The sequence below is a fragment of the Canis lupus genome, chromosome 20 (genome assembly GCF_011100685.1).
Source record: "Canis lupus familiaris isolate Mischka breed German Shepherd chromosome 20, alternate assembly UU_Cfam_GSD_1.0, whole genome shotgun sequence".
NCBI lineage: Eukaryota > Metazoa > Chordata > Mammalia > Carnivora > Canidae > Canis > Canis lupus.
The window spans coordinates 50,508,924-50,521,543 of NC_049241.1; the positions used below are offsets into that span (position 1 = coordinate 50,508,924).

Here is a 12,620-nt window from a genome sequence, read left to right on the forward strand (position 1 = left end):
ACTCATGGCCCAGAGAACCAGACCTGAGCTGAGATCAAGAGTTGGACATGACCAACTAAACCAGCGAGGTGCCCCAGCCCTGGACCTCTCTGTGTGGAGGAAGGGAAGACTAAGTTATGTTGTGTGTGCCACTGTTACTTATTTTTTTTTATCACAAACAGCTAATTTTTTTTTGATGTTGAGTTCCACATTTCGTTCTTTTTTTTTTTTTTTTAAGATTTTATTCATTTATTCATGACAGAGAGAGAGAGAGGCAGAGACACAGGCAGAGGGAGAAGCAGGCCCCATGCAGGGAGCCTGACGTGGGACTAGATCCCGGGTCTCCAGGATCAGGCCCTGGGCTGAAGGTAGCGCTAAACCACTGGGCCACCGGGGCTGCCCTTTTTTTAGTCTATATATTTATAATCACCCAACATGGGGCACGAACTCGCTACGAGAGCAAGAGTCCCGTGCTCCTGATGTAAATCTACTTGATGCAGCATACGACCCAGGCCATTCTATATGTTCCCTTATCCGCCATCCTCAGTGATTTGGGGTACCACTAAGAATGGGACGCTTACGGCCCACCTGCCTGAGGGTAGGGAAGGGGAAGTTGGTCCTCCTCAAACCTAACCAGCCACCTTCTATATGCAGCCTCGTCAGTAGATTTGTTATGGTCCCACGAGCCTCTGGGTCCTCAGGGTCTGGGGTTTCGTGCGCGCCTCTGTAACTGCTCTGTTTCTAGTAAGTGCAAAGGTGACAGTTTTTTATAATTGGAGAGGAGACGTGCTAGGTAGAGGGAGCGTAAGCAGCAAGTCTAGCAGCATCTGAGCGTGTCATGGGCACCGGACAGTCTGTCCAGGTCACCCTTGCAGCTTCTGGGGCAAGGGAGCCTGGGCTCTAGGACTAGGGAGACAGAGCAGGTCATTCGGTTCACAGAGATTCCCAGAGCTTCGGAAGCCCTGTTTTTATGCCAAGAGCTTGACTTAATGTGTTCGAGTAAGTGGTCACATAAGCCCTCCTGAGCTGTTGATTTTCAAGATCAGTAAGGTCTTTTATGGCATGAGATGGGCGCAGAGCCCCCTCTTTGTACCATCGGCCTCCAGAAAACTTGACCTTGGCCATGGTTTTCCCACCCCAGCCCTAGGGACATCGGGGCCAGTCATTCTCACAGGCTGTCCTGGACGCCGTAGGACATGTAGCAGCATTCCTGGCCCCCACCCTCTGGATGCCAGGAGCACCCCCTCAGTCGTGACAGATGTGGAGCACACTGGAGGCAGTCGTCCTCCTCCCTGCCCCCTCCCCCCTCATCTCTCCACCCCCACCCCCACCTTTCTGGCCTTGCAGCCTCAGCCAAGAACCAGCCAGGCATCCACTTGTGGTCGGCTCAGTAGCTGCTGTCACCTTGATGGGCATTCCTGCTAACACAGCTGGCCTCCACCTGCCCAGCCGCGTGGGTGAGGGCTCCAGGAGCGCCCCCCCACTCTAGTGGGCCCCCTGAGCATGTCAGAGCAGCCCCAGCCCAGCTCAGGGCTGCGGGGCAGGCAATGAGGCATGCGTCCCGCGGTTGATCCAGCAGACCTGCCGGCTAGCAAACCGAGTGCCCGGGAGAGAGCAGGTGTGGGGGGCGGGATGTTACAGACCAGAACCTAGGAGTGCCCTTGGCCCTGGCCCTAAAGCCCTCCACGGGCCCGTCTCCCTCCAGGCAGTCCCTTTGCTTGGCTCTGGGCGGAGGCCAAGGAGGTATTGGCCTGCTCGGAGCTCAGTTTCCCCAGGAGGAAGGTCCCCTCGGGGAGGCTGCGTGAGCCCAGGCTCAGAGTGGCCGTGCTCCTCTCGTCTCCCCAGCAGCCCCGGGTCTGGCCGAAGGAGTGAGCAAGCCAGTAAGGAACGTGGCCTGGCGGGCGGGTTCAGGGAGGTGCCTGAGCTCACAGGGGCCTGGAGAGGCCCCGGCCCTCTGCATGCCTGGGCCCTGACTCACTGCCCAGTGCTGGCTGGATGCCTGGGACAGCCAGCAGGACAGCCTCAGACCTCCAGCCTGCACCCCTACCCCCATTCCTGCTTGTCGTTCCTCTGGAGAGCCGCCCAAGCGGCAATGGTCACCAGTGGTCACCAGCTCTTGATTTCTGGAGGCCGGCCACAGGCATGCGGAGTGTTGGGCCCAGCCCGGTGGAGGTAGAAGCAAGATTCGTGTCCCCAGGACCAGGGAGTGGGGAGCCAGGTAACTGGCCTTGCACCTGTCGTGCTGAGGCTTGACCCCCTCACCCCCCACCCTTCCTCCTGCACCACCCCCACCCCCACCCCAGGGCCAGCCCGGGCCCAGCACCATCCCAAGCCAGTAAAGAGTATTCATTTTACAGATGGGGAAAGAGGCATGGCGTGATCCAGGCTTGACAGTCACAGGACAATGACACCCCTGGAGTCTGAACCCCCACAGTGGGGCTGTAGGGTCCATGGAGGAGCATCTCGGGCTTTTCAGAGGAGAAACAGCCTCTGAGGTGGCTGGGCCTTTTCCAAGGCTACCCGGGTAGGAAGACGCCAAGCAATGACTGGAACTCACGCCTGCGTTGATGGAGCGGTAAAGCTGAAGTTCTAGATAAAGGCATTATTGACAGGTGGCTGTGAGGCAAGTGTCCGGATGCCCAGCTGACCCAGCTTGTCATTGGTGTTTCTGGGGAAAGCGCCAAGGGACTGCTGGGAGCGAAGGCCTCACACTGGGCAGTCGCTGGTAAAGTCCTAAGGCTGGCTGCCCCCGAGGGTCCCGCTCGGCCTCTTCCTCTGAACCCCCAGGCCTTCATCGCCATGGGTGGGTCCTCCCAGTGTCCCCCACTCCCAGTCTTGGTCTGAGCCGTGGTCAGAGCTGCTCCTAGTTTCTAGATCAAGGGCCTGGGACCCACTGAGTGTGTATGCCTGGGGGACGGGTGTCCAAGGATGGATTTGAACCTCGTTCTTGGATGTGAGGCCGTGACCTGATCTCTCTGGCCTGGCTGGGGAGAGGCCGGAAAGACTGGTTACAGGATGTCATGACAGTGCTGGGGTTCCTGGGGACACTCCCTGATTGACTCAGAAATGTGAACTGGGCATCCGTGATTGACTGGTGCCCTGCCCCGGCACCCCCGTCAGGGAGCCACACTCCCGTGAAGGCCAAGACCAGTGGGTTGAGAAGGAAGAAACTGAGTCACAGAGAGGTCAAGTTATTTGTGTTAGTTCTTACAGCTGATGAGGGGCAGAGCCAGGATTTGACCTGGATCCAAAGTTTGGGCATTTAAACTCCAACTTTCAGCTAGTGATCAATGCTGTTGCTGTCGGGGGAGGCTCTGTAGGAGGCCCTGGAGAGGAGGTGTCACTGGAGCCCAGACTTGAGCCCTAGGAGACAGAAGTGTGGAGGTGGTGATCCAGGCAGAGGGAACAGCCAGTGCAAAGTGAGTGCTCAGAGGTAGCAAAGAGGCCTGCAGGAACTGTGGGGCAAGGGGCTGGATCACGCAGGGTTGGGAGGAGGGAGTGGTTGCTGGATCACACTGGGCCTGCAGTCCACAAGAAGATCCGCGGGGGATTTCAGATGTCAGGCAGGACCCCAGAGTTGGGACCCAGGAAAAGGGAGTCTGATGACGACCTTTGAGCGCAGGCCACCCTGCTCTAGCCCCGCGTTTCTAGGGGGCTGGTCTTGCTGTGAACCCCCTAGCTCTCCCCACTCCGTCCCGGGCCCAGCGTGGGAGCAGAGGCCAGGGTGAGCAGAGCAGCTGGGCCTGGGAGGGCGGGGCTCGGGGAGGAGGGAGCCCCTCCACCAGGGCAGGAAGCAGGGCTGAAACCCGAGCCGCCTGGAGGGGAGGCTGGACCAGACCCAGGAGTCCCAGGGCTGCCCCGCCTCCAACCCCTCCCGCCCCGGCCGCTGCCCCGCTCGGGGGTGGATGGTGTGCCCAGGGCTCACCCCCCGTCGGGGCCCTCAGCCTCTCCCACACCCCGCCGTCGGAGAATTCACTTCCGGGGGGCCCGAAGGAGGTCCTGACCCCCCACAGTGGAGGGGGGCTGGCTGGGGAAGCTGCAGGGTGCGGGCAGCCCTTCCCCCCACACCCCCCGGACCTGGGCTCGCCCCGCAGGCTCCAGCCTGACTCACCGCAGGCAGCTGTGGTTTGGGCCGCCGGTGGGGGTGGGGGGCAGCAGAGGACAGAGTTGGGGGTACCAAGCCCAGGGGAGCAGCTTCCTCGCGCCACCCACCCTGCCCTGGCCGGAGCTGCTGAGCCCTCAGAGCCAAGGCGCAGGGGACTGCCAGCCCCCCACCCTGTCCTTGGGGGTGACAGTGCCCCGAGCTGCAGAGTCCTGTGCCCCCCAGAACCGGCTCCGTCGCGGTGCTCTGGTGCTGAGCCCACAGGCCGGGAGCTGGCGGTGCGTGCAGGCCTGGAGTCCTGCCGGGGGCCTTCCGGTAGGGGACCCTGTCCGAGCCCCAAGAACGCCCCCCACCCCTCGCGGCCTGTAGGGGAAGGCAAGGGGTGGCCTCTCGGTCCTCCCCGAGCCGTGTGGGCTGAGCCCAGCCACCCGAGCCTCCCCTTGCCCATCTGTGAAATGGGCGCTTGACACTGCCCTGTGCTCAGGGGCCGCGCTGGGGAGCAGCCACGTTCATCCCCGCCAACGGCTTGCTGTCACTTGTCATGAAGCTCTGAGTCCTGCATGTGGCTCACATGCAGTGTCGCCGCGGGGGCCCCGAGGAAGGAAGCCGGTCACTCGTCCTGGAGCAGCAAACGGCCGAGGCCAGAGACCAGAAGCGCCCGCCCCTCTGGCTGCGGGCGGCGCCCTCCGCGGGGACACGGGGACCACGTCCTGCCCCCTCCCCGCCTGCTCCCGGGTCACCTCCAGGCCCCTTCGGTTTGCCGGGCCATTTACGCTCATTTGGCCCGTTTGCCGCGCGGCTGAGCTTGGAATCAGTCAATCAACCAATTATCGAGCGGCCTCCGGCCCGCGCTTCCCGGGCGCCCGTTCAGCCTTCACCCCCAGAGGCATTTTGGAACCTTCCCAAGACAAAGGGCAGAAGGAAGGAAGGAAGTGCCACCCTGTGGACACAGCGAACATGACAGTCCCCTGGCTCCGGGCCTTCTTCTCCAGGCCTGTGCAGGGCCCCCCACGGGCTCTGAGCCTGGGAGCTGGGGATTAGCCCTGGCCCCAGCTTCAGCTGGGGAAACTGAGGCTCCAAGGCATGCGAGACCCCCCCCCCCCCCATCTCAACCTGGGTGCCTAGGTGGCTCGGCCCGGGATGTGCTCCTTCCCACCCCACCGCCCTGCACCCGGGGTCACCTGCTTCCCAGCCCTCCGTGCTCTCCCTCCCTTTGCCCTGTAAGGCGGGTGTGTGTGTGTCGGGGTGGGGGTCGGGGTCCTGCTGGCTTCAGGCTGCGGAGTCCTCGCTGGTGGGAGAGGGCACCACCAGGAGGAGGGGAGAAGCTGACTCTCCCCCCTCCTTTTGTTTTTGCCATACACAGTGTCACCTGCGAGGCTCCCAACAGCTCCCTCTGGGTCCCATAATACCAGCTCCACCCTACACCGTGTTTACTTCTGGCTGCCTCATTGTTCCCCCATTGGGTCTTCAAAGAAATAATCATTTAGCGTCGCCTTCCAATACACACAGCATCAGACTTCCCATTTGACTGGGTTTAAGTGTCCAATCTGGGGTCATTGGGTACATCCACATGGTTGTGCAGCCACCGCCACCACCTGTCTTCAGAACTTTCTCGGTCTTCACAATGGAACCTGTGTCCCCACCAGACCCTAACTCCCCACCCCCGTCCCCCAGGCCCTGGCTCCCACCTGTAAGGACCTAGAGCAGAAGCCCAGGGCGTGAGGTGTCAGTGTGATTGGTCCCATTTGAGCTTTTATACCTACTTCCCCATATTAAGTTCTTTGCATCCATGGACCCGCTGTGTCCCTGACCCCCGACAGGTGCGCCTAGACTCCTTACGGTTTGGTTTGCCATGTCCCGGGAAAGGGGTCTGAAGCCTGCACGTCAGACTCCAGTAAAGCTGGGGTGCACGAGAGAATGGGGGTGTGCGTGCCTGGGATGCCCACAGCTCTGGCCAAATGTTGCTACTACGGAATTTGAGGCCCGATTCGCCGGAACTCGTGATTATTTGGATTTGTGTTGTGAGACCTCATTTTATTATCTCAGCGATTTATTTCCTAGGTGTTCATCCTTTAAGAAAACCTCAGATCGGGGCAGCCCCGGTGGCCCAGCGGTTTGGCCCCGCCATCGGCCGGGGATGTGATCCTGGGGTCCCGGGATTGAGTCCCACGTCGGGCTCCCTGCATGGAGCCTGCTTCTCTCCCTCTCCCTCTGCCTGTGTCTCTGCCTCTCTGTCTGTTATGAATAAATAAAATCTTAAAAAAAAAAAAAAAGAAAGAAACCTCACATCAACCTCCAGGGGCCCAAAGGGTTTGAAGGGGACGCTCCCTTCGGGAATCATGTGTTGATTGAACCAAGTGGGAAGGTCTCCGCTCCAGCCACTCCTCGCAGTTTATGCTTCTGGATTCAGCCCAAATGTCACCTCCTTAGAGAATCCTTCCCTGAGCCCTCCCTAAAGGAGCCTTCTCCCTGCCAGTCACTTCTCTGCCCCATTGCCCTGTTTAACATTCTTCTAGAATATTCTTCTAAAATATGGTCATTGTTTGTATCTGTTTCCCGTTCTAAAATATCAGCTCCTTGAGGGCAGACTCTTACTCTCTTATTTATGGCAGTGTCCCACACGCCTAGGCCGGGACCTGCACACCACACAGGCACCCATTAGATGTTGGTTCTGTGAAGGAGCATGCAGGAGATTTAGCAAAACCCCACTTCAGGGAAGCACCCCATAGCCGGTGGCCATCCTGAGCTCTGGGGAAATGTTCCCTTTTCCAGAGCCATCTCCTGAGAAGTTCTGCTCATGCACAGACAGAGGAGCCAGAGACTAGAGGAAGAAAGCGGTCCAGGTTTCACCAAGTGGTTCATTTAAGAAATTTAATTGATCACAGTAAGACATTTGGGCTATAAAAACATTCTATACAGTGGTTTAAAAAGCGATACCCATCCCCCCAAAGCAACCCATCATATATACAACACAGACACGGTTCTCCCGAAGAGCTTTGCGCAAAGCCCGCACGAGTCATCTTTGTACAAAAAGAAGAGGCGTCTCAGAGACAACTTCCCCCAACGCAGAGCCCCCGGAGGGGTCACCGATGCAGCAACCAGGGTTTGCAAAAATAAATAGATCTTTGTTTCATATACATAAGTGATAATGTTTAACAAATATACAAAGTGCAAACATAACAAAAAGCCCCCCCCATTACCTGTACAGGGGTTTATTTACATGCTTCAGAAGGAGAAAAGGCTTTCACAGTTTCCTACAGGGGCACAGTGTTTGGTGGTCATGCAGTGAACAGTGGACAAGCCCTTGACAGGAGTCCACAGGAGGCTGCCACTTGTCTCTTTGGTCATAGACGTGACACCGTATGATAGTATTGGAAAGATATTTTGTTTAAGTCCCATAAAATGACGAAGCCCGGGGGACATCCTACAGGGCTAAAGTGGGCATTCGTCAAACAAAAGACAACCATCTTGGGGAAGTTAATGGCTCAGGGGGATCTGCATAGAAGTGGAAACACAGGCTGGATAGTCATGATTGTGGCTTTGAAGTGCTGGGAGGGGCAGGAAGGGGGGCGCTGGAGGGGGAAGGCCCCGAGATTGTACATTCATCCATCCTCTCCCACCCCGGAGCCCATCCCAACTGGAACAGAAACCAGTGCAAAATAGTGACTATGTCAACTTTACACAAGATACAGCCCTGAACTAAAAAAAGTGCAAGGGGATCTGGAAGGGGCTGGGGTGGGCGCAGGGGCTGGGATCTGCACCGCCGCACCCAGGCCTAAGGATGCTCCTAGAGGTCGGGGCCCGCTGTCTCCATGCATCAGCTGACTGGGTATCTCAGGCACTTAATAAATATTAAGGGCAACCGGTGGCTCAGGCTTTCCCTGGGAACCGATGAGGTTTTGGTGAATGAATGGGGTTCGGTTGGCCCCCGGCCCCAGGACGCTGGATTTGGCCACGTCAGGACCAATGCCAGAGTCTTGGCGTAAAGGGAGGGCACAAATCTCGCTTGGAAAACACTAGTTTGATCCAGATCTGGGCAGGGGAGGGGGCGGCAAGGCAAAAGCTAGTGCTGGCTGTCCAGCAAGGCAGAGGTGAACACATTTACTCCTGAGTTTGGGGGCTCGGGCTAGAGTGGGGGCAGGCAGCTTACTCAGGACCTGGGGTAGGGCCTGCTCTCGTGGTCAGAGCCGCTTGCCTTCTCTCTCCCTCTCCCTCTCTCTCCCCCTCTCTGTCCGTCAGTCCCACAGGAGGGGAGAAGTGTGCTGTCCCTGGAGAGGGCAGAAACATGCCCAGGCCCCCCCCAGCTCATTCGCCCCGCCCCCCCAGCTCATTCGACTTTCTCTTCTCCGCTATTCATAGAGAAATTGAAAAAAAAAAAAAAAAAAAAAAAAAAGCCCTACCTAAACCCGTTGCGTGTGCGCCGTTGGAAGCCCGTTCTGCCTCCCAGATGAATAAATATATAGAACAAAGCTCTGGCAGACAGGCCAAGCGGCAGCGGGCTGCGGCCGCCAGCAGGGCTTTGGTCACTTTGCATGAAACAGGAGGGCATCGAGGTCTCAGGAAGGGTTTGTGGCAGGTCAAGGGTCCGGGGAGAAAGTGTCCTTCCTGCTCGTGACCGGCAGCAGGTTCCGGGGAAGGACGGGACCAGGGGCAGCGGCTCAGGCCACATCATCCTCCAGGCTGACCATCTGTCTCTGTCAACAGAAGGATAAACGCCGGAAGCGATCAGTCCAACATTCAGTAAACATGGCCAGAGGCCACCTACGCCTCCCTCCCTGACGCCCGCGCCCGCGCGGGGGGCCAGCCCCCCTCATCCGAGCCTGCACCAGCGCAGCAGCCTCCGCCAAGCTGGGGGCCCGCCCCACCCCACGACCTTGCCCCCGTCTTTCCCCCGACAGCCACCTGAGGGCGCCGGTGAGCCGGGAGTCAGGCCAAGTCCCTCCTCTAATCAGAACCTTCCATGGCTCCCATGTGGTTCCTCCTGAGGCCAGGTGCACAAGGCCCTGCCTGGTCCCTTCCCTACGTTGGGCAACTCGCTCGACACCCCCACCCCGATTCTCAGCTCCAGCCTCACCAGCCTCCGAGTCTACACTTTGGCAATGTGTTCTGCAAGCCACACACTCCCTGGCCTGGGGAGCCTGCCCCAGCTGCCTCATCTAAAATCTCCCTCCTGGGCGCGATCCCAGAGTCCCAGAGTGATCCCAGAGTCCCGGATCGAGTCCGCATCAGGCTCCCTGCATGGAGCCTACTTCTCCCTCTGCCTGTGTCTCTGCCTTTCTGTCTCTCATGAGTAAATTTTTTTTTTAATAAAAAACTTAAAAAAAAATCTCCCTCCCTCCCCAAAAGCCCCCACTTCCCTTCTTTGTTTGCTTTCTCTTGATCCTGTCCTTACCTATCCCCCGCCTTGAGGGTCTCTGGAGGATCTCCCAGCCCTGTGGGGAGGATGAGGAGGTGGGGGGCCTCCTGGGCCGGTACTCACCGAAGGGTAGGTGTAGCCGTCCTGGCTGCAGCAGATATGCACCTCGTCCTCCGTGGTCTTCTGGTACACGGGATTGTCAAAGTTGATGCTGTTGATGCTTTTAAGCCGCCAATTCTTCCAGAGGAGGAAGGTCCCGAAGCATAGGAGGATGAGCAGGACTGCAGCGGGAGGTGGCCAGGTCAGGAGGCCGCCCCAGGGCCCTGCCACCCAGCTCAGCCCCCCGAGTGACACCGCCTGCAGACTCCTGCCCTTTTTGACTTATTTAGGGTTTTTGTTGCAAATTTAAAGCCATACTCCTCCACTGGAAAACAAACAAAACCTATCTACGTGCCTAACAAATCTCTAACGCAAAGCCCACTGCGACTGCGTCACCCTGGAGCTACCCAACTGTGGCTGGTTCTCCCAGGTTTCCTCTGAGTCCCCACATATGGGGCTACCCATCCTTCAGAAATGGGACCGGTCTCTATCAATGCGGCTAAAACTCTTTTCTTCTGAGTGTTCTTTGCACCATTTCTAGTGGGCTCTTGGGGTGGCTTCGCTGGGCAGGGAGGTCATTTTGCAGGAAGCCGGGCCCCAGGGTGGGCCTGGCCTGCTCGCTTACCGATGGGGAGGATGATGTACAGAGCCCCCACGCTCCTGGGCTTCTCGTCTCCTCTGCTGGCAGCGTCGCCCAGGGCTGCACGGGAGAAAGGACAAAGTGAAGCTCAGATCCACGGCAGGTATATAACAACCCACACATAGACGGAAACACCTCCTGCTTCCTGGTGTCTTTAAAAGTTCAAAGCCTGGGTGGCTCAGTGGGTTAAGGGTCCGACTCTAGCTTTCAACTCAGGTTGTGATCTCAGGGTCATGAGTTCAAACCCTGCATGTCAGGCTCCGTGTTCACCAGAGTCTGCTGGGTTTTCTTTCTCTCTCGGCCCCTCCCACTGCTTGTACTCTCTCTCTCTCTAAAATAAATAATCTTAAAAAAAAAAAGAAGTTCAAAGGAACTTGGAGCGTCTCCCAGGTTTGAGAGGCATCACACTGGGGCCTCTTTCATTAGCAGTTGGGATTATGGGACTTAGAGCAGATTTAAGAGGGTTCCTCAGCCAAGCATTTCAAAGCTCTGGGGGAGGGACCAACGATCTTTGAGGCAAGAGCCTGCAGGTACATTCGCTAGCTGGTGAGGTCACTGGTGGAATGTTTCATGCTGGTTCTGCATCTGATGGAAACGAGACAGGTCTGGACGGGATAGCAGCCACCTGACTCTGGACTGTTCAGCAATTCCTGGGCCCAGTGTGGACTGCACCAAAGCTCCAGACTCCTGTGTCAACTACCCCAGTTAATAAATACTGGGGGGAACCTCGTTACACAAGCACACTGGTGCACCTGAGCCCTGTGAGGGCCCCAGGCAAATCAAAGTTTAAAGTCCTCCAAACAAACAGCCCGGGAAGACCGAAGATCCACACCTGGGCCACATGGACGCAAGTGAGCCATGATTTACATCATCAGTTCTATTCAAACCCCAGGTGGGTTATATCGACTGGTTAACCTTTTTTTTTTAAATTTTATTCATTTATTCATGAGAGACACAGAGAGAGAGAGAGAGAGAGGCAGAGACATAGGCAGAGGGAGAAGCAGGCTCCATGTGGGGAGCCCGATGCGGGACTCGATCCCAGGTCCCCAGAATCACGCTCTGGGCTGAAGGCAGAAGTAAACTGCTGAGCCACCAGGGCTGCCCTATATTGGCTGGTTATACGTGGTGTAGTTTAAATTGCCTTTTTTAAAAAAATTTTTTTAAATTTTTTTATTTATTTATGATAGGCACACAGTGAGAGAGACAGGCAGAGGAAGAAGCAGGCTCCGTGCACCAGGAGCCTGACGTGGGATTCGATCCTGGGTCTCCAGGATCACGCCCTGGGCCAAAGGCAGGCGCTAAACCGCTGCGCCACCCAGGGATCCCTAAATTGCCTTTTTTAAAAAAAATATTTGTGCATATTTAAGAAAACTTCTAACAAAAATATTTTAAGGCACCAGCAAGATCCTTGAGAAGTTTTTCCCTTAAAAGAGCTCCTTTGGGGCAGCCCTAGTCGCGCAGCGATTTAGGGCTGCCTGCGGCCTAGGGCGTGATCCTGGAGGCCCTGGATCGAGTCCCACGTCAGGCTCTCTGCATGGTGCCTGCTTCTCCCTCTGCCTCTCTCTCTCTCTCTCTCTCTCTCTCTGTGTCTCTATGAATAAATAAATAAAAAATCTTAAAAAAAAGGGGGGGGGCTCCTTTGCTCAAATCAAGGAGCCCTGGGTGGGCCCATCTGTGAAACAATTTTCCAAGCAGTGGCACTGCCCCCGGTGGAAAGATTTCCTGGCCTCTCTCAACCACAGCAGTTTCTGCTTTACCTTGTTTATGGTGGTACATAGGCTTCAGCCACTGTGAGGGAGAAAAAAATGTCCAACTTGCTGATGAGCCCATTTTTTTCTGGCTAGAAACATCTATGAGCTCCATTTTTCTGGCCAAACACGAGGGCAGGTGCCCTCTGGTGGGCAAAGAGATGAATGGCGGGTCTTCCATTAATTCACTGAGAGCCTGGGCTAGGTTGTGAGCCAGGCACTAAGCCATAAGCACAAAACTTAGAGCCTGCGCCAACCCCCCTCCCCCGCCCCGGCCCCGCCCCGTGCCAAAAACAAAAGCAAAAAAACCCTTAGTAATAGAGTAATATTTTAATGTGACCTTTTTTTAAGAAATAAAAATGAAGGCCAATACCCCCTGATAAAAATCAAATGTTTAGGAAGACAGGCTCTGAATCTACACTTGCCTGTCCTGGCCGTGTTGGGACCCAGGCTCTGATCAAAGTCTTTTAAAGATTTTATTTATTTATTCATGAGAGACAGAGAGAAGCAGATACATTAGCAGAGGGAGAAGCAGGCTCTCCATGGGGAGCCCAATGTGGGACTCGATCCCCAGACCCCGGGATCACGACCTGAGCCGAAGGCAGATGCTCAACCACTGAGCCACCAGGTGCCCCATCTGATCAAATTATATTTGCAAGACCAGGTGTTCGGCCCATAGTTCAGGGATTTGATCTT

The 12,620-nt window shown here is 56.6% G+C and overlaps 1 protein-coding gene and 1 long non-coding RNA gene across 2 annotated transcripts in view; one reads left to right on the forward strand and one right to left on the reverse strand.

Moving 5' to 3' along the window:
• The first annotated feature begins 1,952 nt into the window (after positions 1–1,952).
• Positions 1,953–2,594, forward strand: LOC119864742. The gene is made up of 2 exons (XR_005375117.1): positions 1,953–2,197; positions 2,337–2,594. It is a non-coding gene; the product is annotated as an uncharacterized LOC119864742 (long non-coding RNA).
• A 4,341-nt stretch (positions 2,595–6,935) lies between these two features.
• The window catches only part of LDLR (low density lipoprotein receptor), a 37,316-nt gene continuing 31,631 nt past the window's right edge, over positions 6,936–12,620 (reverse strand). Inside the window, exons 16-18 of the mRNA XM_038567258.1 lie at positions 10,162–10,236; positions 9,561–9,718; positions 6,936–8,775 (exon numbers count right to left, since the gene is read on the reverse strand). Coding sequence (XP_038423186.1) covers positions 8,740–8,775; positions 9,561–9,718; positions 10,162–10,236 — 269 coding nt within the window. The 3' untranslated portion in view covers positions 6,936–8,739. The remainder of the gene's footprint in view (positions 8,776–9,560; positions 9,719–10,161; positions 10,237–12,620) is intronic.